Source organism: Pseudopodoces humilis, chromosome 16 (assembly GCF_049639895.1).
Source record: "Pseudopodoces humilis isolate 2021_Gansu_Grassland_sample_001 chromosome 16, ASM4963989v1, whole genome shotgun sequence".
NCBI lineage: Eukaryota > Metazoa > Chordata > Aves > Passeriformes > Paridae > Pseudopodoces > Pseudopodoces humilis.
The window spans coordinates 9,415,758-9,442,506 of NC_142215.1; the positions used below are offsets into that span (position 1 = coordinate 9,415,758).

Here is a 26,749-nt window from a genome sequence, read left to right on the forward strand (position 1 = left end):
CTCTGGGTGAAACATTGTCAAATGACTCCTGAAAATCTAAAAATATAATGTCCATGCTACACCCTATCTTGGCAGCGTTATCTTCAAAGAGTTCCAGAAGGCTAGTGAAGCATGACTTTTTTTTTTTCCCTAAACCATGTGTATACAACTAATCAGGCTGAAGGATGCTTTTACAAGATACTCCTTCCCCTAATCTGTTAAAATTCTTTCAAATGTCTTTCCTACAGATGAAATGAGCCTAGCTGGTCTAATGCCACATGGTAAGATCTTTATTAAAGCAAGCTTAAAGTGAAATAAAGTAATGATAGAGAAGAGCATGTAATTTGTGAGGGCTTGACATACACTGCTTGTGGAGATGTAATAGTCAGAAAAGTCCTCATTTGCCTCAGAAAGTGTTACCATGTCATGATGACTCAAACTTGCTTCTGTCTTTTTAAACATTGGAGTTACAATGGTTCCTGGCCACCTTTAAAGGAGCACTCTGAGTGCCTGGGCAGAGAGAAGCCCCCAAGGAATCTCAATTGTTTTATATGACCTGAAGAAAGCTATATTGCAGAGTACTCCTGTTTGCTACCTTTGTTACAGAGATAGCCAATAGAAAGGAAAAGGGCCACAAACCTGCTCCCCACAAAACTAATCACTAGAGTCAGCAACTTAAATGCAAAATGCCTTCTGCTTCCTCTGGATTAATATACCATTGACATTAGCAAAATCAAATCAATATCATTGAAAAGAATATATTCATACACCTTAATGAAAAGTACCGTTCATTCATTCATATTTTCTTCTTATGCCACCTTTTTTCTGCACTTAATATGGTCCACTGTATGATGCAGTTTTCCATCTGCCAACAACTAAATATTGAAGTAAATACAAACAAAAAGTTTGTGCTCCTGCAATTCCAATTTCACCATAGCCACTCACATTAATGGCCCCACAAAGAGAAGAATCTCTCAGCTGGCTCAAGACAGAGACTGTAGCTGGCATGGCCTTCCTAATGAGTGATAGCGTAGCCTGACATGTTCACTCCTTAACAAAGGTACAAGAGGAAACAAGATGAACCAGAAGTGAAACAGAACCGTATCATTTTCAGCAGTATGATTAGATTGCTTATTTCTTTACAGCTGGACATGTATCCTTCTTATCTACTTACTGTGCTGAGCCAAAATGCCAAAAGCATAAAACATAGCTGTATGAGGTCACTGTGGCACTAGTCAATTTTTTTACTGAAGAAAAAGAAAGACATGCTGTTCATTCTATTGAATTTATATACTGACAGATGATAAAAATCCAACCTCAACCAAAGATTCATGCAGGGAGACTCCTCAGTGGCTGAACAAAAACGTGCAGCTGGCATAGATCACATGATTTTTTCCCTAGTGAAAAGTTCTATTGGTTAGAACTGTGATTAATTACTCTTAAATGCATTTTCAAAATATTCTAGAATACAAAACATTTACAACTTTGCTTATCAAATGCTATAGCTAAAGTTTATCATAAAGTTACAATACAATAATTATTACATGACAAGGCTAACTGATTCCCAACAGAACTACCCCTGTACCTTTTATTCTTCTGATAAGTAGAACTCTTCTTTTTTCTAAAGTAGCTCTAAACAAATTATGGACAAATGTTTCTTCTCCCATATGCAGTATGCAATAGCATCTGAGTGACTATAATTGAGCAAAGTCATCAGAGCTGGAGAATAGGAAATAACATGAGGGTGAATGGAGTCAGAAAATTATCTGTTCTAGGATCCAGAAGGTCTCCTTGGCTGCTGGGGTCTGCAGTGGCAGTGTATGAATGAATTAAAACAAAAGTAAGAATAAAAGGCAATGCATTTGAACACAAACTAATGAAATCTCTAGCCTTAGGTTTTATATATATCCTTGTGTTTTTACTTCAAAGTAGTATTTAGTCATACTTAAAACTCAAAGACCCCCAAAAATAAAGAATACTTTACCCAGGATTGTATTTAGTACTGTGTAATTTGAACCTCAACACAACAAAAAAAGGTTGCAAGTGATTACTGATGAAACTTTCTGTGAGTATAGTTCTTCATATTTCCTCCTCAGCCAAATATTAAAATGAACTGTGAAGTTTGGTTATTTATTTGATATTGAGTGTTAAGCACTCCACTAGGCCCAGCTGTTCTCTCAAATACTTTTAAATGGGCCTTCTTTGGCTTATCAATTTCTTGATTTAGCAGTCAATTTGTTTACTTGTGCATGTCTCTAGGTGTGTGACTATGTTATATCAACAGCTATAACTGTTGCCTGTGGATATTTTCTTGGACAAAATGGATGACTCAATGCCTCTTCTCATATGAATTCAAGGTGTGGTCACCTACTTCAGTGTGTTTCTGTCTGGAGTAGCAACCTCTTGTGACATGCAGCATAAAATAAAAGATGCTTTTGCTCTTTCTGACCATTCTTTCACATTCCAAATATTCATGGTGTCCTATGTCAACTATGTCTGACTAAGAATGTCATTTAGGAAGTGATAATTTTTTCAGGAATATAATTTACTCACAGTTTTGCTTAGGAAAAAAAATCCTCCTTCATCATTGTTCTTCCTGCTCAGTAATCTAGACTGAACTCAGCATACTGCAAATTTTTGGCTTCTTTTCCAGCTGACCCAGAAAAGGCATGGAGAAGTCATCTTCCTCACAATGAATGACAAATTGGAATTTTCCCAGTAGGATGATCCAATATGCAGATTCTGGTAGTAAAATGCAATATACTGGACCAAAATACCTTACAGTGATCAATAATAAAAAGGCTTGGCTTTTGTTTGCTGGTAGGTTTCTTTTTTTTTTTTTTTTTTCCTTTTCCAGAAATCCATTCTGAACAGTCAACAGTGAGGTACAGGAAGGCAAAAGCTAATTTAATAAAACTTTTCTGGAAACCTTTAAACAAACAGTTTTCAAAACTGGTCTGGAACTCTGAGTGTCCTCTCCTAATCACTGCTGGATTACTCACTAATGAAGCTTGTGGAAGTAGATCCATTGCCTTGCCTTCACTCTGTCTCTTTTTATTGATCAGGATCCCTTGAAAAGTAGAAAGAACACACCTGGAGACTGCAGCTGTGGCTATACCTCAGGCAGAGCTCTCTAGTGATGGGATTGTGGTAGCTAGCACACACATCTCCATTTTAATATACGCTTGTTTCAAAATAAACAGAACTGCTCATAACATATTTGCATTCCCAAATATTCACATTGATTTTGGCATAACAGCACCAGTATTCAACATAACACTGGGGGAAAAAAATGCAAGTAAGCATCTCAAACATCCCATTTTGATTTACTTTCTTGTGGACTAACATCTGTAGGTGGTCCCGGTGCTGAATTGAGACTCTCTGTTGTAGAGGCTAGCTCATAACTCCAGGGTTTAACATTACATTGCACCATGAAGGAAACTAGTTCACATTCCAGCCCTTTCACTAAATAGCATGGAAACTGTATACACTGATTCCAGGTATAAAATTAATCTCTTCCTAGGGCTCACTGGACTATTAGTTTGGCAGCCTTTCAGCACCATGCTTTTAGAGCATCAACACATTTCAAAGAGGAAAGTAATGTGTCTTCAAATTCCTGTTTACAGAATTGAAGATTCTTTGATTCTGTTTCAAAATCATGATGATCATGACATAAAACAGGAGAGCTGTGTGTAAAATGAGTTGCCTGTAAGATCTCTATTATTCATACATATTTTAAACCTTTTGAATTTGAAAAGATCCATTTACTTGAAGCAATATTTACTTCAATATTTTGGTAATTGTATGCTACACATTTACAAAAGATTCATTTAAGAGACTTCTTCTGTTTGTATTTCCTACATTATTATTGCAAGACCAAATAAAAAGTAGCAGTAATAAGTTCACGTGTAGCATTAAATCAGTATGATGTTTTTTTTCCCCAAAGGTGCTTCCTTTCTTAATAGTTATAACACTTGGCACTATAGAATTTCAGTATAGACATTATAGATACCAAAACCTCATATTATGTTCTCAGATTGCCCGTTGTAATATGCTTAATTTATTTAATTATTTGAACTGATTAATAAGTTGATTCTGTAAACAGCTTTTTATGTGATTAACTGCGGACAGTTGGTTGACATTAGTTACTGCTTCCACTAAGACTCAATAAGATTGCAAAGCACATAAAGTGATTAAAGGATTCAAGTTCTATGCATCATATAAGCATCTAATTATATTTGCTTGTTGCTATATGAAACCATATACAGTGGTAATAATTGAACTGTAAGGCTGTAACCACACCTATTCAAACTGCTCTTCCAGAACTGCATAACAACCTTTTAGCCTGGACAAAAAGATACTAGTTATTTTGGCAAAAAAGGTGCTAAAGTATTTTTTCCCCTGTGCTTTGTGTGTATAATATGCACAGATATAGTTTGTGTATGTCACACAATGAATACACCATAGTCTCTTTTTATACAGAGTGATTTGTAGGATCTGCATCTTTGAGTCACTATTAAATTATTTTATCTTCTTGGGAAGATAACTCAGATTCAGACAACTACTAAATTTTCTGTTTCTTTCACTGATGGTTCTTCTTAGCTGTGGAAGCTTCTAGAAAAAGAGAAGGAAAAGGTTAATTTTCTTTTCACTTGCCCAAGTTTTACACTGATGTAGCTTCGCACATTGCTGTGGGATGACTTCCCCTTTCCACCGCGCTAGAAGTCCAATTCAGACTTTCCATCGAACTCTTGCTATGCTGGCTGACAGGAAAGGCCACCTCTTGACTTCTTGGAGCAGTCAAGGACTGTTCTCCTCATGGTGCCGGAGCAGCGGCCTCCTCCAAGGCCGGAGCGCTGCCTCCACGTTCACCGTGGCCCGCCAAGCCTGGCGGGGCACCCGGGGCGCGGCTCCTGCCCCTCAGCCCGCGCTGCGGACACCGAGGGATGGGGCGGACCCGGGGCGCTGCCCAGGTGTGGCGGGGCGGAGCGGGGTCACAGCCCAGCTGTGACAGCCCACCTGTGACTGCCGGCCCGGGGCGGCAGCGTTAAATAGTGAGGGGGTAGAGCTGCCCGTCCTGGGGCACCGGGGGCGCCGCCGGCGATTCGGGTCGCCTCAGGGCTAGCACCAGCGCCGGGCGCCTTTTGGTCCCGTCGGACATGGAACCTGTGAGTACCGTCCCGGCGGGCGGCTTCGACCCCTCGGGGTTATGTAGTGTTGGGATGGGAGGAAGCCCCCCTGGAGCCCTGGGCCTTGCTGGAGGTCCCCCGCTCCTGAGGGGCCCGTGCGGCGGGGCCGGATCGGCCGCGGCCTCCCCGCTCCCACCGGCCGCTCGTGGCAGCGCCGCCACACCGGGGAGGCTTCGTGGGGCGGCGGGGACAGAGCGGCCCCGGCCCCGCGAGAGCGACGAGCTGGCCCTGCCCGAGCCCCAGGGAGCACGGGGCGGCTTTTGGCCTTGACTTTTTGTGTGTATGTGTTTTGGGGTTTTTTTGTAACTACCAGGGGGCACGATTTTTTTGCCCTTTCCATTACTAAGCTTGGGCGTTGCGCGTTTAGGTGATGGTTAATTGCTGCCTTGTAAAGCTTTTGATGGCAGTCGGGGAGGTGTTTCCGTGGTACTAACTTATTGAAATAAACACGTATGTTTACAAGATCAGTGAGAAATTGGCAGTAGTACCACGTTATCATCTGAAGCCTTCTGGAAGACCCTCTGGTTTCATTTTACTCATTCTGCTATTTAGGGTAAATTCTCAGGTTTAGCTTTGATTCTTGAGCTTTCAATGAAATACACCAACTGTATTTTTGTGTCATGTGAGTTAGCTTTTTAAGGTTGATTTCCTCCTCCATTCCAACATACCGTCTTGAGGTTTGGTAGTGCCTTTTGTTTTTCAATTACCAAGAGGCTGGAACACAGTAGAGCTCTTGAGAGCAAGCCTTCTTATAATGCTTATTATTTACAGGTGAATATGATTTTTTGTCCTGTATAAAGATGTCTACAAAAAAGCAGCTCTAAAGGATGTGCAAAAATGCATTAATACCTTTGTTTCCCCTTTACATCCTAATATATTTGCTCTTAGAATATTCTCTGTGATTCTTCTTGTGGCCAAATCAAGGATAACATGTTACCTTCCAAAAAATGAATGGCTTATCTGTGAAATAGATGGTCTTAATTATACCATTTCATTTGATGTATGTTTCTGTTAGTCAGTTTTTCAGTTGCTGTATGTTTGCTTTGAGGGACAGTTTTGAAATAGTCAGTGTTTTTAATCTTTCAGGGATGCTGGATGCTTCTACAAAAAAGGGGGAAAAACTGCCACTCCTCTGACTCCTTTATAGTCACATGTGAGTAAAGGAGTGGATAAAAGATATTTAATTAGCTGTTGGTGTGCATAATGGCTGTCTTCATTCTATTTTTTTTAATTCTTTGTTATTTGTAAACCATTGTAATTAGATTAAGTGTGATAGTATTAATTCCAGCTGCAATAGCAAACAAAAAATACAAACATGTGCAGGATTTAATGATTTTAGGTAATAGAGCAGTCTGATAGTCATATGTGCAAATTTACAGCTGGACAAGAGCCTATGACAGATAAATCACAAAACTCTATTGTTCAAAGTCAGAATGACAAAGACAGCTTTGGAAGCCTTCCATGAAGGGAATTCTTAGTTGGGAAAGAAGACTGGATGTAAGTTTTGAGCATTTTGTGAATGCCACAGACCATTCCAAATTTGTGACCATCTTGCTAATGCAGAAAGTTTTGTTTGAGGGAAGGCAAATGCAAAAGGTGGCAAAACCAGGTTCTCAAGTTAGAAATGGTGTTTGCCTGGACAATCTTGAGTCTGTTACCTTCTGTATTATGGAATTCATTTAATTTTTTCTCATTATGTGCCTTTCCAGGGACATGGTTTGCTCATCTCGCATAAAAGGATAATGCTGACTTACTGCAGATCTTTGGTTTGTCTTCTGCCCTCTGTAATGGGATAATCAGATAATCATACTGTAAGACATTAAACTGAATTGTGGTGCACAGATACATGCAAGTCCTTTGGCATTTCTTAATGGGAAGTTTCAGTTTTGCAACATGTTTTGTGGAGTTTTTTTTTCAATGTGTATTTTGATGTTATTTTTCACACAAGGAACATACTTTAGTAAAACTCATAGAACCATACTCCTTGGCATTATGATGGAATTCAAAGGGCAGAGCCTATTGAAGGAACATCACACATTGGATCTTCATTTCACTGGGCTTATTGGTAACAAAAAACAGACTGCTGAAAGGATAACTGGGGAGAGAGAGCAGACTTCTCTTTTGTAAATGGGTTTTGTAGCTGTTTGCTGACAACTTGTTTGAGAAATCTCTATTCCTGAGCTCTTTACCCTTTTGCATCGGCCCCCATCTGTTCTTGTCCCTTCAAATCTGTCACCCAAGTATGTTTCTTGTCCTCTGTTCTCCAGGGAGGGGGGAACTTGCAGAAGGAAATTTATTTTTCTTCTTTTACACCATCTGAATGTTTTGAATCTGTTGTGTGAAGGCATTCATTCTCCTCTCTGTTCTGGTACCTGTTGTTACACTGGCCACTTCCTTCAGCCAGTAGAAGTATTTTGATTAAAATTTATGTTCAGTCACAGCATACCCTGCAGTCCAGAGCTTCTGCAGTCTCTCCTCCTTTATAAATGTTTGACTTAACCCTTGCTTTACCACTGGGGTAAGGAACTATTCATTTTCCCACACAGGGAAGAGAGGGAGGAAGGTGCACCGATGAGTCAGAGGTGTGAAGCACTGGCAGGACCTGCACATGAAACCCCTGGTGTCTTGCAGACAAGTTTTTCTAAGATCACAGAGGGAACTGGGCCAGGGGCTTGTATGCATGTGTTCAGCTTACATCTAACAAACGCTTCTAGTGCAAAGCACTCAATTACATTTGCATTTCTTTCATTTTAGTCCAGAAAAGTGTCTTGTCACTCAGAATATTGATTCTCACAGTTGGCATTTTATTCATCTTAGTATGCATAGAATTTTTTTTATATATACTTCTGTGCCTATTTTTTAAGTACAAGCATGTTTATATGTATCATTATTTTGGTGTAGACTGTTTAGTAGATCATGATGTAATTCAGTTTTTTTGGTCTATCCAACATTGCTTCATACTTCCAAAGTATCTTACACCATGACCAGAAACAAATGCTGGTTCATAATGAAAAGTAATGTATGATACATGAAGTGTCAGGCAATTCATCAGGAGTAAGGAGGAGATGGCCCTAAGGCAAACAGTTTGCTCTTTAGAATATAATGGTTACTTAACCCTTTAACTCAGTGAACACGTATATGAAGGACAAACAGGAGGAAAAAAATCCTTCTCAAGAAGAAATACTAATTCTGTCTTGAAATGCTTGTACATGAGAGCAAACCTTCATCCCATCACTGCTGATATTAATGAGCAATTTATTTAATTTATAAAAACTGCATCTGAATTTGTTTCTTGTGAACTGTGGATAGTTATTTCAAGTGTTTTTAACATTATTGGTGGCATGTTCCCCAAATGAAAAATAGTTGCAGACATGTTAATGTTTTTCTGCCCAAGTCCAACCTTGATTATTGGATATTTGTTTTCAACAAGAGCTGCAATAACTGTATTACTCTGTGTGATTTCTTCCACAGATGGGAACCTAAAGTGTATTCCTTAAACCCTTTAATGAAATACTGATACTCAACTTGCATCTTAACCTACAGGAAAGCAAATCGGAAATAGTCTTAGGAATTGCAATAATCATAAGTACATTTGTTGATAGTGCAAGCCTTACTTATTACTGCTTTCCTTTTTTTTATAACAAGCTACACACAAACTGGAAATTTGAACACATTTTGCACAGGAGTAACAAATGCCTATATATCTGCATTCAAATTCACAGAATAAACCTGATGAAGAATAGGGGCCAGTCCTACCCTAAGGGCCATGACCATTTGCTTGCTGCTTATAGCCATGGATGCTTTCAACTGCAGTAGTTTACAAAGAATCTTTGATACACTTCACATCTACTATTGTTATTATTTTGAAATAAAATTGGTTTTGCCTTTTTATATGAAGTGGCATGCATTTATATTTGCTGATGGTTTTTAGCTGCCGTTTAACTACTGGTAGGTCAGTATATGCTTCTAGGAATCAGTATGTTTATTTTGTTGCATTTTTTCCCTTTGGTATGATATTTACAGAGGAAAAATATTTTTAACCATGTTATTCTTTTGCATGGCTGCTGTTTTTATTTTAAAGTAGCTGGTTTAGACCCAGACTGAACAAAGTACTTAAACACATGTGCAACTTTGAGCCCAGGGACTATTCACAAACTTAGAAGCTGCATGCAAATTTATGTCCCTGGGGCCAGATCAGACCCAGAGAAAGAGTTGTGGAGTTTGCCGTATGCCTTTTGGATTAGAAATTCTGTTGATTTAAGGCCTGAATAGCCTGTTTGCCTGAAGGGCAGTTAATGGGTATTCTGATTCCAAGAGGGTAAAGCAGTGTCCCGGGTCTGAAAACGTGAACATAAAACTGTTAAGAAGTTTTTACTGTGTCATGTTAGGTATGGGACCACAGCATGGTATGAAAACTGGAATGTTATCTGATGCTAACCCTTAACTTCTAATTCCTGTCTTTAAGGAAAAATAAGGATGGATTTGCTAATTGTCACTAATAGCCCTCTGTCTGTGCTTTAGTTAGTCAAAGTTCCTGGAAGAAAAGTAAGTTGGATTTTTTCCCTCTGACCAAACAAAAAAAAAAGTAGAGCAATTATTTAAAAAAAGGTTCAGCACAAAGTCTTCAGTTACTCCTGAAGGGGTTAATGCAGCAAAACTTTTGGAGACATCTGGCAGAAGCTGTGGGTGTTGGGTGTGGCAGATCCCAGGGCCGTACCAGTCTCTACAAGGGAGCTGTCATCCTCCTTGATTTATCCTTCCCTAATGTCACGGGGTATGGATGTTGAAACTGTGGCTAGAATGTGAAATACGAAAAACATGAAGATTATGATTTAGTGTCTGGGGAGGCTCATTGTTGGCCTCTGTTCACAAGTTGTAAGCATTGGAGGTAGCTTGACACAGGTTACAAAATCTGGTATGTAGCACAAAAAAAAGGCAAGAATATTTTGGCGTTTGGAACTCCTACATGTGTTAGTGCACAAAAATGAGTGACGGCAACAATTAAATCAAAGACTGCGCTGATGATATATTACATTGGAAGCACATTGAAGGTGCTTGTAAATAACATTTATTTAAATGTGCTTTCTGGTCTTTCATTTGCAAATAAATATAACAGGAACAGTAGATGAAAAAATAAGGAATTAACTGTCTTCAGTAAAGATAGTTTTGATAAATAACTGATAAATTAACAGAGCTCAAATATAACGATATTGTGTTCATGGTTTGGCATCTCTTTGAATCTGACATTGATAAGAAGCTAAGGTTCAGAAAAAATTTGCATTTTTTCATAATGAAATTGATTTTTTACTTTACTTTCTTCTATCCTGACACAGTTAAATACTCTGTAATTACAATAGTTGGACCAAAGCGAGTACTGTGGATTTTTTTGTCAAAGTATCCCTATGTAATAAATGTTTACTAACTGAAACAACTTTATTGCATAAAATTGTTTTTCTTGTTTCACTTTCTTAAAGCATAATGATGCATAAGACTGTACTTTCATGATGGTAGAATATAGATGTCTTAGTCATAGAAGCTGTTAATACTTGAGTGTCAACTTACAAGTATCAACTAATCATATCTAGCATGTAAAACATTTTCTAATATACCAGATGTGATGTGTATAAAGTCTCATGGGTGAAGTTCTATTCTTTTGGAATATATGTATTATTTGGTTGGATGATAATTCTGTTATTATCAATAAATGTTGTTTATTTTGAATTAAACTGCTCTCTGCAATTCAGTTTCTAAAACAGCATTTTTTTGAAAAATATCTAAGAGCTTAATGTAATATGTATGCTTGAATAAGCTGTAATTTAGCTAGTTGATGCAGAAATTCACGATTAATAAGTACCAGATTAGGAAATGCATTTTGTTGGATTCAGGTATGAATGACCAAAGGATTAAAGGGTATTTGTGCTAGGGAGAAAAAACAGTGCTAAATTTCTGTTGAGGAAAAAAAGAATTAGGTTTTTAAAATACAATGTGTAACATATAAAACAATATGTTGTTTAAAGCCATATTTATGGGTTTTTTCCTGTTTTTTGTTGTAGTTTGTTTTTTTGTCATCTGATTTGTTGAGTTTGCAGTTATTTTAAAGGACAGAAGTAGTGTTTTGCTGTTAATGATGTATTTTAAATCGGTTGGATCTTTGCCAGAGACATTTCCTCACACTGACAGCTGGGAAGGTGTTTTCATCTTAATGCACCCGGATGTATGAGAAAAATGCTACAGATGAGTTTATACACTCAGGAATATCTGTGAAACTACTGGCTTTAGACATGATTTATCAAATGTGTATAAGAAATTTGCAGAATTTTCTGAGGTTTGGAGTAGGATTGTGTTTTGAAATGTTGCTGACATTGTGTTCCCTCAGAAGTTCTACAGCTGGAATTGTATTGGGGTTCCACATTAACCTGCTTCAAAGCAGAAAGTAGCTGCTTTTCTGATACCTTTATACATTAGTCTGTCTTGTCATTGCTTTATATTAACTTTGCACAGATCTAGCTGATGCAATAGAAGCTGAGAGGCAGTGAAGATTTAGGTATCAAATATGTGTTACTCAGTGAATTATCTTTCTGAATATCTCTGCAGTCTGAATCTTGTTTGGGTTACCAGGTCATTTTGTTTCAGTTAGAGTGTTGGGATCTTTGTATAATCTTACCTTTACCTTCTTATGTTGTCATGTAGTACCATCTGAGCTCATCAGCTGTAACTGTATGAGGAAGTTTGGAATAGTGGAATATGGAGCCAGTAAGATTTTCTTGTAACAATGTACTGGTTGTAAAAATAAAAAAGTAGGATCACAGTATTGTAGGTATTCTCTCAAAATAATATATGTTTGGACTAGTCAGGACATCTGGAGAGAGTATGAAGCCAGAGAAAATTGCTCGGCTACACAAGGCTAAATGAAAATAAGGAAGACAGCTACATGGATTCATTATATATGCATAAACCAAGTGAACAATGTGATGAGCTGTAAGATCAGACAATGATGTGCTAATAAATACTGTAAGCCTACCCAGCATCTCTCATAAACACAGTGTGTTTATAATAACATAAATATTGGCATTTTTTGGAAACAGAAGTCCTAGTTTTGGTATCTTGCTGTCTGCATGAAAGTAAAAGTTTGAGAAACCCTGTACCAGCAGAGTCTTCTGCTTCCTTTGGTGTCTCCACAGTTGTGTATATGAGTGGCACTACTGTCTGTCAGACACAAGTTGTTACTCATGCCTTGTCATGATCAGTCAGTTGCCCTTTTTCATGTCCAAGGAGGGTTTTCCTGTTAAATACAGGTATGGGTTTCTAACAACCAGGCTTCTCTGCTGTTTTGCATCATACCTACCTGCAAAAATGAGATCAGATTCCTTTCCACATATGGATGGCTTCATTTAGGAGATAATGTTGAAACAAGCTAAAAATTGTCATAGATAGTAGGATTGTTCCTGAGAGGTACAGAAAGTCTATAGGCTAACAGTTTGAAAGGCCATTTTAATTATAGGAAAGGATCTAGGCAGACACAGAAATTCAGACATGTTGGAAGTTGGTTTCCAAAATCACCTATTTCCAAAGTGAGTACACCTCTTGAGGAAGTTTTATGTATTTATTAAGAGCTTAGTTTCAGATTATGAGAAAAACATTTGTACATCATTTTTCACTGAGTTGTTTTTATTTATTTAGTCTACTCACTGCCTTACACACTGCTAATGAAGGATCTATAGACCTAAAGTGAGGGTGTCTTAATTCTTATACCTATCTTCATACAGATACGAAAATTTCAGAAGGATGACAGCTGAGAAGAGTTTTTCATTTTTAAAAGTATTGCACACATCTCTGAATCTTGCTCTACTTAGCAAAGCAGCTTTATTTGTGCAAGGAAGGTAAAATTTTTTTAGAACATGGGTTTTTCTCATGCAAAGCCCATTCAAGACCACGAGTATTACTGCTGGCTGTGAATAGGCTTTCGATCATTTGAGTCTTAAGAAATTAATCCTGTTTGGTTTATTCATCTTTTTTATAAAGACACTGAATCACATGCTTAATTTGGAGCATCCAGTTTTGTTTTCTTTTTTCATAATGATGCTAAAAACAACTTGTTTTGTTGTTGTTTAGAGTACGTCTGTGGGAAAGTATACAGGAAAGTATAGTATATAGCCTACTTCAAGTCTAAACATGATTGCTAGCATATATACAGTGAAATGAAACACCTTCAAGATTTGAATCTAACCTGTCTGTCAGTTGCCACATTACAATAATCTAAAATCCATAGACCTTCCTTGGGCCAGTTACTATTAATAATCCAGAATTTGCTGTAAATTTAAGATGAACATGTTATCTTTGGTTTTTTGGGGTTTTGTATTTTAAGATGCAACTTCACCATAACTGAGAATTCTGCATTTTTAGGGAATAACATTTAAAGTGATAACATTTTGAACTTAAGTGCAGGCTTTTGGGACCTTCTGGTGAGCCATGATGTTCGTGACCACTGTGATAAATAAGATTCAGGTTGGAAACTACTTACTCAAACTGGAACTGTTCCTCCATTGAATCAGGGAAATTACTCCTTTGAGTAGCTGCTCAGCAGTGCGGATAAGAGATTCACAATCTGTCTGAAAAACCACATGCATATTTTCCAAGAGTGTTGCACATTAGCTTCTGTTCAGTCAAGCAGTTGCTTTCTCTGTGGCTAAATCCTCCTCGGTTTAAAGGTGGTATTCTTTGCTTTCTGTCTTAAATATTACATAGGAGTTCTGTCTGCTGTTAAAAAGCTCTTGTTCTCCACGCAGATGTATCTGTATTTCAGTGAAGAGGGAAGTGATCCTTGCGTATCTCTTTCCTCCCTTGCCATAGAAGTGGTTGGGGGGGTGGGGGGGTAATGAATTGCTGGTAGAGGAGTTTGCAGTGCTTACATGAAGTGTGCCACTATGGAAGTTTGAAGTTATTTACTTTCAAGATGAATAGTTTTTAAAGAGATGGGTTAAACATTCTGGCTAATATGCAAGACATTAAATCTCTAAAAAGTCATTGTACGTATCATTTGAAACAGCATAACCCCCCCCTCCTCCATCTTAAGTTTATAGCAACAATAAGCCTTGCAGATGCTTTTCCTGGGAATTAAGGACCAGCTGGGGTAAACAGACCTCAAACTATCCTCTTAGCCAGTCATTAATCTTCAGGGAAAGCCTTTGCTTTGATCATTATTGCTAAAATATGCCTAGTGCAGCCTGGGCTTACATGCCAGTAAAAGCAAAGTAGTATTTTGCCAAAACATGAATATTCTTTTGTTAGTCAAGTAGCCCTATGTCTTGGACTCATTTTTGATGTGTGTAAACATGCTTGTGTATACGTGTGTGCACACAAACAGCCGTGAGGGCATGAGTTTCCCAGTTAAATTATTCATTCTGCATTTATAGCACTCTAAATGAAGTGGGGTGTCTGACTCAATGCTATTGTATCGATCAGCTTTTCGGTTAGCTTTGCTTCGTCTCAAAACTTGTGAAAGGTCTTGGATCAAGCATCTTTGATCTTAAAATTGTTAAGAAATACTTTGCCCATTTTTGACTTTATGAAGATAGTTTAAGCTACCTCAGGATATCTCACTGAGGACCCGAAAGGATCAGGAATTGTGCAGCATGATTCACCCCAGCCTGGCCTTTCCTGGTGCAGGTTGATTGAGTGTTGTGTTGGTGCTCAAAATTAAATAGCTGACAACTATAAAACTAATTTTTTCTTGTCTTTTTTGGAAGAGACTTGTTGCTATGCAGTGTGTGTAGTAAATAATCACAGTTTTCAGAAGTTAGCTGTGGTACAGTGTTTCTGTATACAGGTCACAGAGCTGAAAGTCCAGCAGACAGCCTTCCTGAACTTCCAGGCTTCAGATTTCCTGAAGTGTGGCAAATACAGAACTCTGAGATTGGAGGTGCCATGAATCACTCTGCTTTCCTGATGAGCTTGCCCATGTTATCTGTTAGGCAGTGTCTTCTAGTCAACAACTAACAAGAAAACAGTGTGCATTTCAGGTATTTGCTGCTTTTTGCAAAATGGCCTGTATATACTTAGTCATCTTGAACCTGGGTTAAGAAAGATATTCAATGCTTGCAGCATTGAAATGTAAAGTTTCACTAGAGACAGCAGTTCTTTGTGAATGTCTAAAAACATCCCAGAATTTAAGAAAATATTGGTATTTGTTGAAGGAAGAAAATTCCCTCTTCTGTAGTTAACTCTGCTTTCGGGGTGGGGGGTATTGTTTATTTCCTCTTGTGTTGCCTGTCAGAAGTAGAGGTTGTGTGGTGCCCTGTTCCATGAGGCATCAGGCACTGCAGCAACATAAAAGAAGGTGCATAGAGTTGACAATTGAATTGTATTGAATAGATCCAGAAGAAGGGAGCTGTTTCACAACCTGTGTCCTTTGCCCTAAAAGACTTTTGGATCTTCCCCACTACCGCCAATGTTGATTTTCTTTGTTCTGTGTTCCCTAAGGGGAATCATCAAAGTAGCAAGAGAAGGAAATCATTCTTATATCTTCTTGCCAACAGCATTTTTCCCTATTTTACTATAAATGAGCACTGTGAAGGAAGTGGAGCGGGGGGAAAAATAATTCTGCAGATCTTAAACACCCTGAGCAAAATCTCAGCTGTGGCAGAGTGTGAAGCTTATGGTTGCTTTTGAGAGCCCTGATGGACCTTCTTGCAAGAATCAAGCAGCTGGAATGAAGGCTCCTGCTGGTAGAGGGCTGGGTATAATCAATTACTGTATGATCTGATCAAAGATAAAAGTATATTATATACAGCATATGTAATGTGAACTTAAAATACTTTTTTTCTATGTTTAAGCCTTATATTTTAAATTGCAGGAATTCACCTCTATGACACACTGCAATGAGCTTTAATGGGCAGAAACCATTGCACTTCATTTGCTCCCCAGTGCAGTTGCCCATGCAATTTTTCATTATTGCATGAGAAGAATATTTCGGAAAAGCAGTCGATACAGTTGCTTGATCTTGTGTCTTGGTATCAGATTTTTATTTTTTTTTCACAACCCCCTCTCCCAAAAGTACAAAGCAATAAATAGCTAGGCATGGTGCTCTGTAAAAATAGGTTTTTGACCTCTCCATTTATTGGTATACTTTTAACCTTGCAGGTTTCTAACAGCCTCTGCTTGGTCCCACTTCACACACTGCAAAAAGAGAAGTTACTGTTAGTGTAGCAGCAGTAGTGTTACTTTATTTTTCTGAAGAGTTTTTAAACTGTTTCTCATCTATTAATGGAGGCTAATCAAAGTTACTGGTTGCAATTTATCTCTTTGTATTTCAGCTCAGGCTGACTACTTTCTATTTAAAAACTTGTTTCTGCTGTACAGTGTAGATGTGCAGGCTCCTAGTATTGAAGTAACTTCTCTGCCTCTATAGACACCTCAGCTACAGTAGGTAAGTAAATCCAAGTGTCCAATTTAAATTCATTACAAAAATTGCATTATTATTGTTTAGCTCATTCCCATCATCCCTTGAAGTTACTTTGCTTTTCTTATTAGTAGACATCCCTGGATGTCTCAAGCCCGAGAAGTCATTTGAGAATTCCTGTCTGTTTTCCTGTGCTGCAGGAAAACTGTCTGCATGTTCCCCAGTTTCACAGAACCATTGCCAGCATTTTTCTTTTGCTTCCTAGCAACTGCCAATTTGGCAAAAATGAATGTGTGGGACCTGGAACTTTCTAAACTGCAGGAGATGCAGAAACAAGGGTCTGTTTATATTGCATGGATGTGTTTTATAGTACTTGAATAGCAAAGAGGTGTCAGTGTCACCACTCTGCCAGCATGATAGATCAAGGAATAAATTTTCAGGGCAAAAGATATCCCTTCTCTGTAAGAAGTGTTTGTAGAAGAGAGCAAAGGCAGCATGGAGAAACCACGACTACGCAATGTGTGATACCATTTCTGTGTTTAACTAAAGGTCTTCCGCCTGGGACAGTGTGCCCTTGCTGCAGTCAGGAGCAGGGATGCAGATTTAACAGGGATGGCTTTAAAGAACTGCTTTATTCAGATACAGCATTTTCAGATAGTCATGGCAAGATAATCTTGTCACTATAAATCTGCCTGCTCACTTGAATTTTGCAGCCCACACTCAGCTTTGTGCATCTTCCACTACATTGTTTTTGGTTTAAGATTAGTCTGAGGAGTGTTGGCGCTCATTGCCAATCCCATGGAATACAGTGTGCACGTGTGAAAACTGTCACACCTGTGCCTCATCCCTCAGTCCAGTGAGGGAAGCCTGTGCTGCTCTTGTGGTCCTTGCCCTACTTCTCATTTTTAAAAGGTGGTTTTTCCTTCATCCCTAAAATTGCATAGATAAGTCTTTGTGATCAAACTAATCCCAGTTGCTTGTTGCTTTTTTAAAAGGAAAAAAAAAAGAAAAAATAGGAAAAAACCCAAACAGTACAAAAACACCCCCAAACATATGGGCTTTTGTTCTCTGCATTCCTCTTCTCTACTTGCCTAATCTGCAGACATTCTTCTGCATAGTATTTCTGATAGGAACTGGGAAGCAACTTGCTCTGCACTGAGAATTTATAACTAAATGTTCTTTTTTAGTATTTTGCTTCTTCAAGCACATTTAAATTTTAACATTTGAAGCACCTGATTAATTTTTTCAAAATGTTGGAAACAAATTGTCCCCTGGCTGAGATCTTATACAAAACATTTCAGCCTGCAGCAAGCTTTTCTGTTTAATCTGGAGTTTTAGTACACCCTCAAAAAATCAGGTTTATAATTGAAGTGACAGCACAACCCTAATTGTAGCACTACTGGCACACCTCCACAAGCAGAAGCATACATTGCTGCCATTTTTAAGAATAAAATTAAACCCTAGTATGTTGGGCAGTGGACTTTATGCTTCCTGCAGTTTTCTGCAATGTTAGAGAAATCTGAGAATTACAGTTTGTCGCATTAAGGATGGGCTATCTACAATTGGCATAAGGCAGTGATTCAGTTGGAGGCAGTGGTACTGTGTAGATTAGCCTGAGGTAACAGAGTGGCATAATAAATTTTAAAAGTGTGTTTGTAACATGTAGGGAGCTTCTGTTTTTTCAGGTGGAATAGATGAGTATGTTTGATAGGTTTTGGGTTTGTTTTTTTATGTACAATAATACTGAAAGTGTCTTGAAATTTCCAGTCACATTTTGTACTAAGAAACATCTTTCAGTAAAAAAAAAAAGAGCAGCTTCCTTAACCACATTTCATGCCAACTTATCCTTTCTGTGGGTTGTTGAAGAAAAATAAAAATGCTATGTAATCTTACATCAGACCTAGAGGGCCTGAGCTGCTGGGTAGTCCCAAGGACACGATATCCTGCCAGTCAAATTTTACATTGTATAGTGACAGATTTGGGTGAGAATAGACCAGTGTCCTCTTCTCATGTGTGTCTCATGATACCTGTTAGCATATGAAAGTGCAATTCTTTATATAACCACCTGTAATTCTCTATGGTGTAACACATCTAGCCTTGGGATTCTAGGTCCTTGGCAGGCACATATTGCACGTTACATACTGCCTGTTATTTTCAGTTGTCAGGAGTGACAAGTGGAGCAGAGTATCAAAACAGTCATATCTTAACAAGTGGGGGGGATGAAAAAGTCCTTTGAAATGGCTTGTATTCAGCTCAACAGCCAGAAGTTATGGCTGTGAGCACAATTTAGGGATCTCTGCTAACTGTTCTCAATTAGTTGAGGTCTAACCAGGCTAGAAAAAACACCTTTCATGCTTTCCAGGTCTGCTGACCTTTGCCTTGCACTTCTGTCATTATAAACCTTTGCCACTGCCAGCAAAGCTTCTGCCACCACTGGTTCAGTGTGAGGAGCAAGATGCAGACACTCCCAGCCTGGCCCCCTGTGAAGCCAGCACAGGTCCAGCAGAGCTGGCTTTGTTTGGGCTGTACATGCACGGCAGGAGATGCCCACTGCACAGTTGCTGGAATCTGCACATCTCCATGCTGTGTCCCAACCCTCCATCCTGTTTTTCTGGAGATGTGCCAGGGACACAAAGGCACAATTCTGTGCTATCAGTTGGACACCCCTTCTCCCTGTGACGGGAGGGAAGCTGATGTGTGAGTGTTTGCAGATGATAAATTGTTAACATGTCTTGGAAGAGTCTCTTCTGGCCTAGACTGAGGTCTGCCTGTGCAAAGAGAAGCTAAAATTGCGGATACTGTTGCTTGTACTGCTTTTGTTATAGGGACTGATAAATATTTTGTCATTTAACATCTGCTAATCTAAGACACCCCACAGGTATCCTCTTAAAAGGGCACATAAATGACAATATAAATTCATGTGGTTAGCACTTAAGGTAAATCTGCATGTATTTAATAGTTCAGTTGCACGATTATGTATTTAATATTGCATTGCCTAACATTCTTGATAGTTATGCAGTAAGAATCCTGCCCTTCAGATCAAATAGCTCTGTATTTCCACCATCGTCCCCATGGGGAGTTGTTCAAACCATATTTGGCTTTCCCTTGAAGAGAAAATGGGGGGCACACATGACAAAAATGATTGTAAACATACCAGTCTGCATCACTTCCACCAGCAGTTCTCACTGGTGTTATCTCTGACACTCAGGCTAACTTTTTGTAACCATCATGCAACATCATGAGTAATAATCTGTTGTTAACACACTGTCCATCAGAAATGTTTACTCACAGAGTGACAGCTAAAACATCTGGACTACATACCATGTTTGATCTGAAATACCAGACTCACTCTGCTGTAACAATGACAAAAGCATGCCATGGCTGGGCAGTTCAAAGTAAAAAATATAATGACTGTGTGATGTCTGATGTGATTTAAATATTTATAAAACATTGGCTATTCTGAAATACATATTAACAAATGTTGTCTAAAAATTAGTTTTTAACATCTCTCATAAGTGCATTTTTATGGTGTAATTGGTACTACAAAGTTAGAGAAGCCTTTTTTGAACTAGGTTTTCTAAGTGTACTGTTTAGTGAATGGGCTGTACAGTAGAGTGTAAAATATACATTAAGTCTATCTTAGTGCTTCTAAGCACCTCTACCTCTAGTAGAGGTCTTGTGTCAAAGCGCTCAGTTTTGAAGCACAAGTATCTCCACTGTCATCAAAGCTGTATTGATGTAAATCAGGGATAGAAATTGCTGTATCCCATGCTTTAATGCAGTGAAGGCTTCTCAGACATGGACTAAATCTTTTGCAGATGTAAAGGGGGACTCTGTAGACAGGCTCTTTTACCACCTGGGTGCCTCACACAGGGCTTTCTGTGAGATGCAGTATTCCTTAGGGAATACTGCATCCATCCTCTGTTATTTGCCTTTCCGGGTGACACCCAAAAGGGGAAGGGCAGCTTAGCCCCAGCCTGCCTCAGTCACTCTTACAGTGGGTCCAGAGCAGTTCACTTTGCCAGTGAAAATAACCTGCTGTGGATTTGGACCAAACAGAAGACATTTGCCCTCAAGCTTATTGAGTGGATAAGCTAACTCTGACCATTTACCCTATTCATACCCCTGGTACAGTCAGAGTTGCAGGTGCATTTTCCTCTGGGAAGGAACTGTAACCTGTATCTTATCTTTTCCAGTAGACTAATGTTGTACCTACAGAATACAGGTGTAATACTTGACTGTGTGTACAAAACAAAGCTTGCAATCTTAATAAGATTTATTTTTGAAGAAATTTTAGCACTTAATGAAAAGATTGTTTTGGATCAATTCATTCACTAAACTGTTTCCAAGGACATAATGGGTTTGTTTCCTTCCAAAAATCTAAACCATTTGTATGCTTCAAACTGAGAGTTTGTGTAACTTACCCTTAAGTAAAACTCACAAACAACAGGTTTTTCTTTTAGATTCCTCATGAAGGTTTTCCTCAAGATTGCCAACCAAAAAAAAAAGAAAAGGCTCCTCAAGTAGGTATTTCTTTTCAGAATATGAGTGGAGGAGATGACAGTAAAGAAATAGCAATAACTGGCGTGGGCCAAGATGGGAAATAATGATTATTTCTCTGTATCAGCTTTCGCAGGATGCTGTGTAATGAGGTTTTTTTGTAGGCTGAAGAAGACTGAGATGCAGATGTTTCTTGTTTAAGGTGAGAAATCAAATAGTGCTTGATGGTTTATTTAGAATGATGCTGTAAGGCAAGAAAAAGCACTCTTGCATGTCACATGAAGAAAAAGATCAAATAGACACTTCATGACTGGAAAAATGAGTGCTAAAGGAGCTTATAAGACAGAAAAAGTAGTTATACAGAGTTTTCTCTCAATTCTTCCTTTAATGATCACCCTCCTTGCTAGAGGAGCTCCACCTTTAGACAAAAATAATCATGAAAAGACTGTAAATTATATAAAATTATCCTTTGAATCTACTGTTCTTCATAAGCCTAAGCATGTCATTTTGCAATTATTATTCATCTGAAGAGGAAAGGATATTTGGGTGGGTTTTCTCCTTTGGTCTTTTACACCCTAGGGGAAGAGCTGTTTGAGGATTTTTACAGCATTCAATGGTCTACAACACAGTGCACAGGAAATACTACGTTAGAGACAAAAATTTAGAGGTAATTTTGGCATCTAAGGAAATTAGAGCATTACTTTTAAAGTGATTCTGAATTATTAAATATCAACAAAGATATTTCAAAATTTAGAAGTAGTGTGTAGGTATTCCCTGGAAGGATCTGGTTCATCTCACAGGCTGAAATGAGATCCTTGGAAAACTGGAGCCCTTTTTCCTAAAGAGCCTTGAAGCAGTGTCATGGTTTTCCTAACTGTAGTCACGATTGCTCTGGCAGGAACCTTCAGCCTATCTGCCTTCTTCTCATTAGTACATAGAAGAGGATGTTAGAGTGAAAGCAACTGGGGTTGTGGATCCTTCTGCATCAGAGGAGCAGCTGCGCTCTAGGTTGTCTGCAGGTGAAATGTTTCCAGAAAATGCAACTCTTAATTGCTGTCTTAGTGTCTTGTAGTTCTACAATTATAGATGACTGCATGTCTTGTACTTGCTCTGGTTTGTGCAAGGAGATATCTGTGAGAAAAGCTGAAATACAGTGAACACTTTGACCTTGAAGTTCCAAAATCTGAATTTGTAATATGAAAATGGAGCACTGCCACAGCATTTTCATGACCTCTTACTTGCTTTCTGCAGGTTATAGTGGTTAAAGTAATGAGGAAGCTGAGAGATACTATCTTTTAGTTCTCTGCACAGAAGGTACTCCTCAGCTTGTACTCAGCTGTTCACTATATAAATTGGTGGAACTATGTATGTGTTAAAGGCATACATTTGATAAATATAGTAAACTTAAAACTAGCCTTGAGAAAATGACTGAATTCTCTGGGCTAACAAGAGTCCTCTTGTTTATGTTTTCATATATTTCATTGGACAGTTTTTCTTTTAAAGCCAGCTGTCACAACCTGATGTTTCACAGCCTTCACTGTTGGAACACGCGTGAGTTCTGGCACCAGTCTACGTGGAATATCTGTTTGAACAAATGTAGTATCAGGGCATGCCAGCTATGGCCAGTTGCATTTAGTTAGCAGTTGCTGAATGTACCTGGAGGGTCGGCATTCAGCAGGGAGTGAAGTCAATTTTGGCATCTTTGTAATAATGCTTTGACTTCAAAACTTGTACCTCATCACGTATATGAGAAAAAAATGACTGTTCTCTCAAAGCCGAGATAGCTTTCTTGGCTATGGGACCAACATAACTGTGAGGACTCAGTTTGCACTTGGGTCATGAAGGACACTGTAAAGGTTTAAGTGAAATGCAAGTCAAGCTGAAACACTGATCCCTAGACCACTGTAAAAGCCCCCAAACCATTATCTGCTCCCTGGGTTGTTTCCTTCCACAGATTCTTTCTAGTTACAAGAGCATGTCTAAGACAGTTTCTTGTTGCCCGCAATTCAATTCTGACATTTTGAGGGAGCAGTATGTACATAAGGAGGCCAATAATGTATTAGAAATACTATAATATATATTGTGCCTAAGTGCAGCCCTAGCATTCAAAAGTGTAGAAGGTTCCCTGAAATAACCCTGTGAGGTCACAGCTTCTTTCTTAGGACTTAATGCAACTTGTGTGCTATGGCATAAATAGTCCTTTCTGAAATAGGCAATATGTTCATCTTCTTTACAGCTGTGCAAAGTTGTGACACTTCAAACTCAAGTTTGAAGTGAAAGAATCCAAGAGTCTGTACTAGACTATTTGCACACAGATCAATTTGTTATTAATCACACTCTGAGGGACTGTGCCCTATGTGGAGTAAATGATTGTCAGAAAGCTACAAGCACATCCAGATCATTTTGCAGGAATAAAAAAATCTAAACTGTAACATATACTAAATTTAAAGAGTAACATATAAAGTATTTGGAAAATCAGTAGATTCCAGTCAGTGAGTTAATGTGGGTTTTAAGAGAAATACTCTTAATTAATTGATTCAACCTGTTACAGATGTTATGTATACACGTAGGAGAGATAAGTATTAAAGAAAAGGAAATATTTCCTTCCACAAATGTAGGAAGGCTGGTCCTGACAACTCCCACTGACCTCATGGTCACATTCAATGAAATAATGGATCACAGTTAATTTGGGGGCCTGTCTGGTGCTGGGAACAATATGGAGCAGAGTACCCTCAGGGTGGTTCTGCTGAGTGTTGTTTGAATACTGACATTCCTGGGAAGCACAAGTGTTGCTCCATCTTCTGTCTACTTTAGTAGTTCTGGTTGGATGAAAAATTAGATGCATTTATATCTGATTGTAACACTCCTCTTGGGGTGCAAGAAAGGAGCAGGGATTAGTTTGTGTCCTTGGAAGAGTGCAAGGGTTGTAAAATCTTGACTGGCCCATTAATGTGACAGAAGGCTAAAAGAAGTCCTTGTTGTTTTCTTTCCATTCTATAAGATAAAGGAAAAGCCATCTTGATCTAAGCATGTTGAATATGCTGAATCATGACCGTTGTCAAACCACCGCAAGGGAAGAAGCTGAAGCTTCAAAGCAAACCGTGGAATTGCAAGCTGCAGGCACCAATCTGTATCCAAAGATGCCAAATCTGCTTTATGTTCTGGCGTGTAGAAGGACCACTTACAGCAAAGTTACAAAATTCTGCACAGTTACACATAGATAAAATCTAAATTTGAATACCAATATACTGCTCCTTGATATTTGGCACTGCCTGAACCAGTTTGGGGCTGATTTGCTTTGGGGAAGTGGCAGAGCTACCCTTGCATAGTTTTGTCCTGGCTTAAACCCTATGAGGAAGACTCAATGCAAATGTGACTTTACTGCTTCCAGGCTTCATCTGGTACCTGCAGAAAGGTCTGCAGAGCTGTGTGAAATCTTGCTGTGTGAGTCAGCACTCTGCTCCATGCACTACTATGCACTTTTGACATGAGCTAACATTTATGTGGAGTCCATGGGCCAGGAGCTATTTTGCAGGAGTAATCCCACCAGTTTGCTTGACACTTGTGCTCTAATTACATCCTCAGCACTATTGTTCCTATGCGAGTGCAGACCTCCATGATACACCTTTTGTGAGCAGCAGTTACTTATGGAAGAAAACATTTGCTAGGATCAAGCACAAAGACAGGAAACTGTGGTCACGCTGAATGTAAGCTATCAAGTGTGTATTTACACCAAAGTTGTATTGAATATGGCATTACAGAAGAAAATCTCTGGAAAACAGAGCACTGAGAGGTTCCAAAACTGGCAGCAGTTGGGTCTTATTTCATTCTTTAACCTCTTCCTACATAGCTCTTCCATTGCCATGTAGAAATACTGGTTTACATCCACAAGTAGGACAGGCCCTTAAAATATTTATTTGGGATATTTCAGAGCCCTCTGAAATAAAGCAGGACTGTGTACACACATCACCATGTTTTGACTGGGATGCAAGAGAGACAAGTTTTGAAAGAACTTTTTTTTTCTCATGGGTGGAGGGAGATTTCTTGCACTGCAGAGCTAGAGGATTTTGTTGGTGGATATAACACACTGAGTGCTACAGAATGGCTTATTCTGAAGAAGCAGGAAAATTATAGATATGGTTTTTTTTATATTGACATGTGTACATTGCAAATAAAATCATACAGTGAAATTTTGATGGGAAAGTGAAGAACTTTGTCAAATACAGTTTAGATTTCTGGCAATCATATATTTTCTCAAATTCAAATGACAATGTTGTGTCCAAGGAGAAGTCTTTAATTTTCTGTCTATCTGATCTGACTGATTTGCATACAAAGGATTCATGGCAAAAAAAAAACCACTTAAATGTAGGTATTTTTATTGGTTTAAAAATACTTGTGTCTGCACCCTTCATTTCAGAAGATCAACATCTCTCTCAAGATCTGTAGGTAGATAGCAATTACAAAAAGTGGTTTGCCCACACATACAGTGGCTTAACTCTTTAATAACAGTTATTTTTGTAAAAATAAAAAGGCCTGAACATATCTCAATCAATACACTTTCATTGTTCACAGAATTTCTTATTTTCTTAAGCCCTTCAGGAGCATGAGCTGGTAGCAGGATCATAGCAGTATATCTGTGATGCTCCCTCATGTCCACTCACTTGGGGAGGAAGAAGTTGTAAAGCCTGAAGAGCTCTAGTTTATTCTCTCCAGATTAGTCCCAAGAAAGAAATGAGCAGTGAATGCTTCTATAGCACATAATACAGAAAAACAATGAATATCTTATGAATGAATAATAAGTTAATTTTACCCTAGCTAATACTGAAGGAGGCATATGGTTTTACATGGCTTTATATGGTTTTATGTGGGGTTTTTTTAATATGGTTTTCTATGGCGTTTTAATATGGTTTCATATGGTTTATATGAGGTAGCATGTATGGTTTTATATAAGCCATGAAAACAAATGCTATCATGTGAGCTTTCAATGGTATTTAGGTAGTGCAGAGGTCTAGTTTGTCTTAGACTAAAAAAAACTTCAATTTGATACCTGCTGTTTCATTGTGTTCTGTTGTTTCACTGCTGTCTTTTCCCTTCTAACTCTGTTTACACTTTTGTTAGGTTGCACAAGTATTGATACTGTTATTTTGTCTCCTGTGGAGCCCACTCTTACCCAGACAGCCAAAGACAAAACTTTGGAGCACCACCAGGGATGTCTTGAGCACCCTTTACTTTCGTTCCCCTCTTAGTCTCTTAGTTACTCTTCCATAGGAGTCACAACACATTTATTCCTCTTGAGGAGTAAAAGCTTTTTGAGTATGGAAACTAGCATTCAGCAATTTTTTCACAAAAGACATGAGAAACGGAGTTGTGAAAAACCGTAGTTCTGGAGCCCTACTTGTCTTATTCATTTTCTCTTGGAACATTCAACTGTTCTCTCCTATTTTTTTTTTCTCACTAATGCTCCAGTACCAGAATCAAAGAATTTGCCCTGAAACCACTCCAAAACGTGCTTTGGTGGAGGAAGAAAAGCTTCTGAAGCTATGGAAATGTCAGATGGGTGCTCTTGAGGTGAAAGGGCAAATTTGCTAATGAAGACTATGGATGATGCAAAGTATTGCAAAGCTGATATGCAGGAGGTATTTAGTGTAAGGGTAGTTGCCAGAAGTCTTTTTTAGCCCAGTGT

The 26,749-nt window shown here is 38.5% G+C and overlaps 1 protein-coding gene across 1 annotated transcript in view; it reads left to right on the forward strand.

Moving 5' to 3' along the window:
• The first annotated feature begins 5,070 nt into the window (after positions 1–5,070).
• The window catches only part of BNC1 (basonuclin zinc finger protein 1), a 73,935-nt gene continuing 52,256 nt past the window's right edge, over positions 5,071–26,749 (forward strand). Inside the window, exon 1 of the mRNA XM_088063110.1 lies at positions 5,071–5,147. Coding sequence (XP_087919236.1) covers positions 5,139–5,147 — 9 coding nt within the window. The 5' untranslated portion in view covers positions 5,071–5,138. The remainder of the gene's footprint in view (positions 5,148–26,749) is intronic.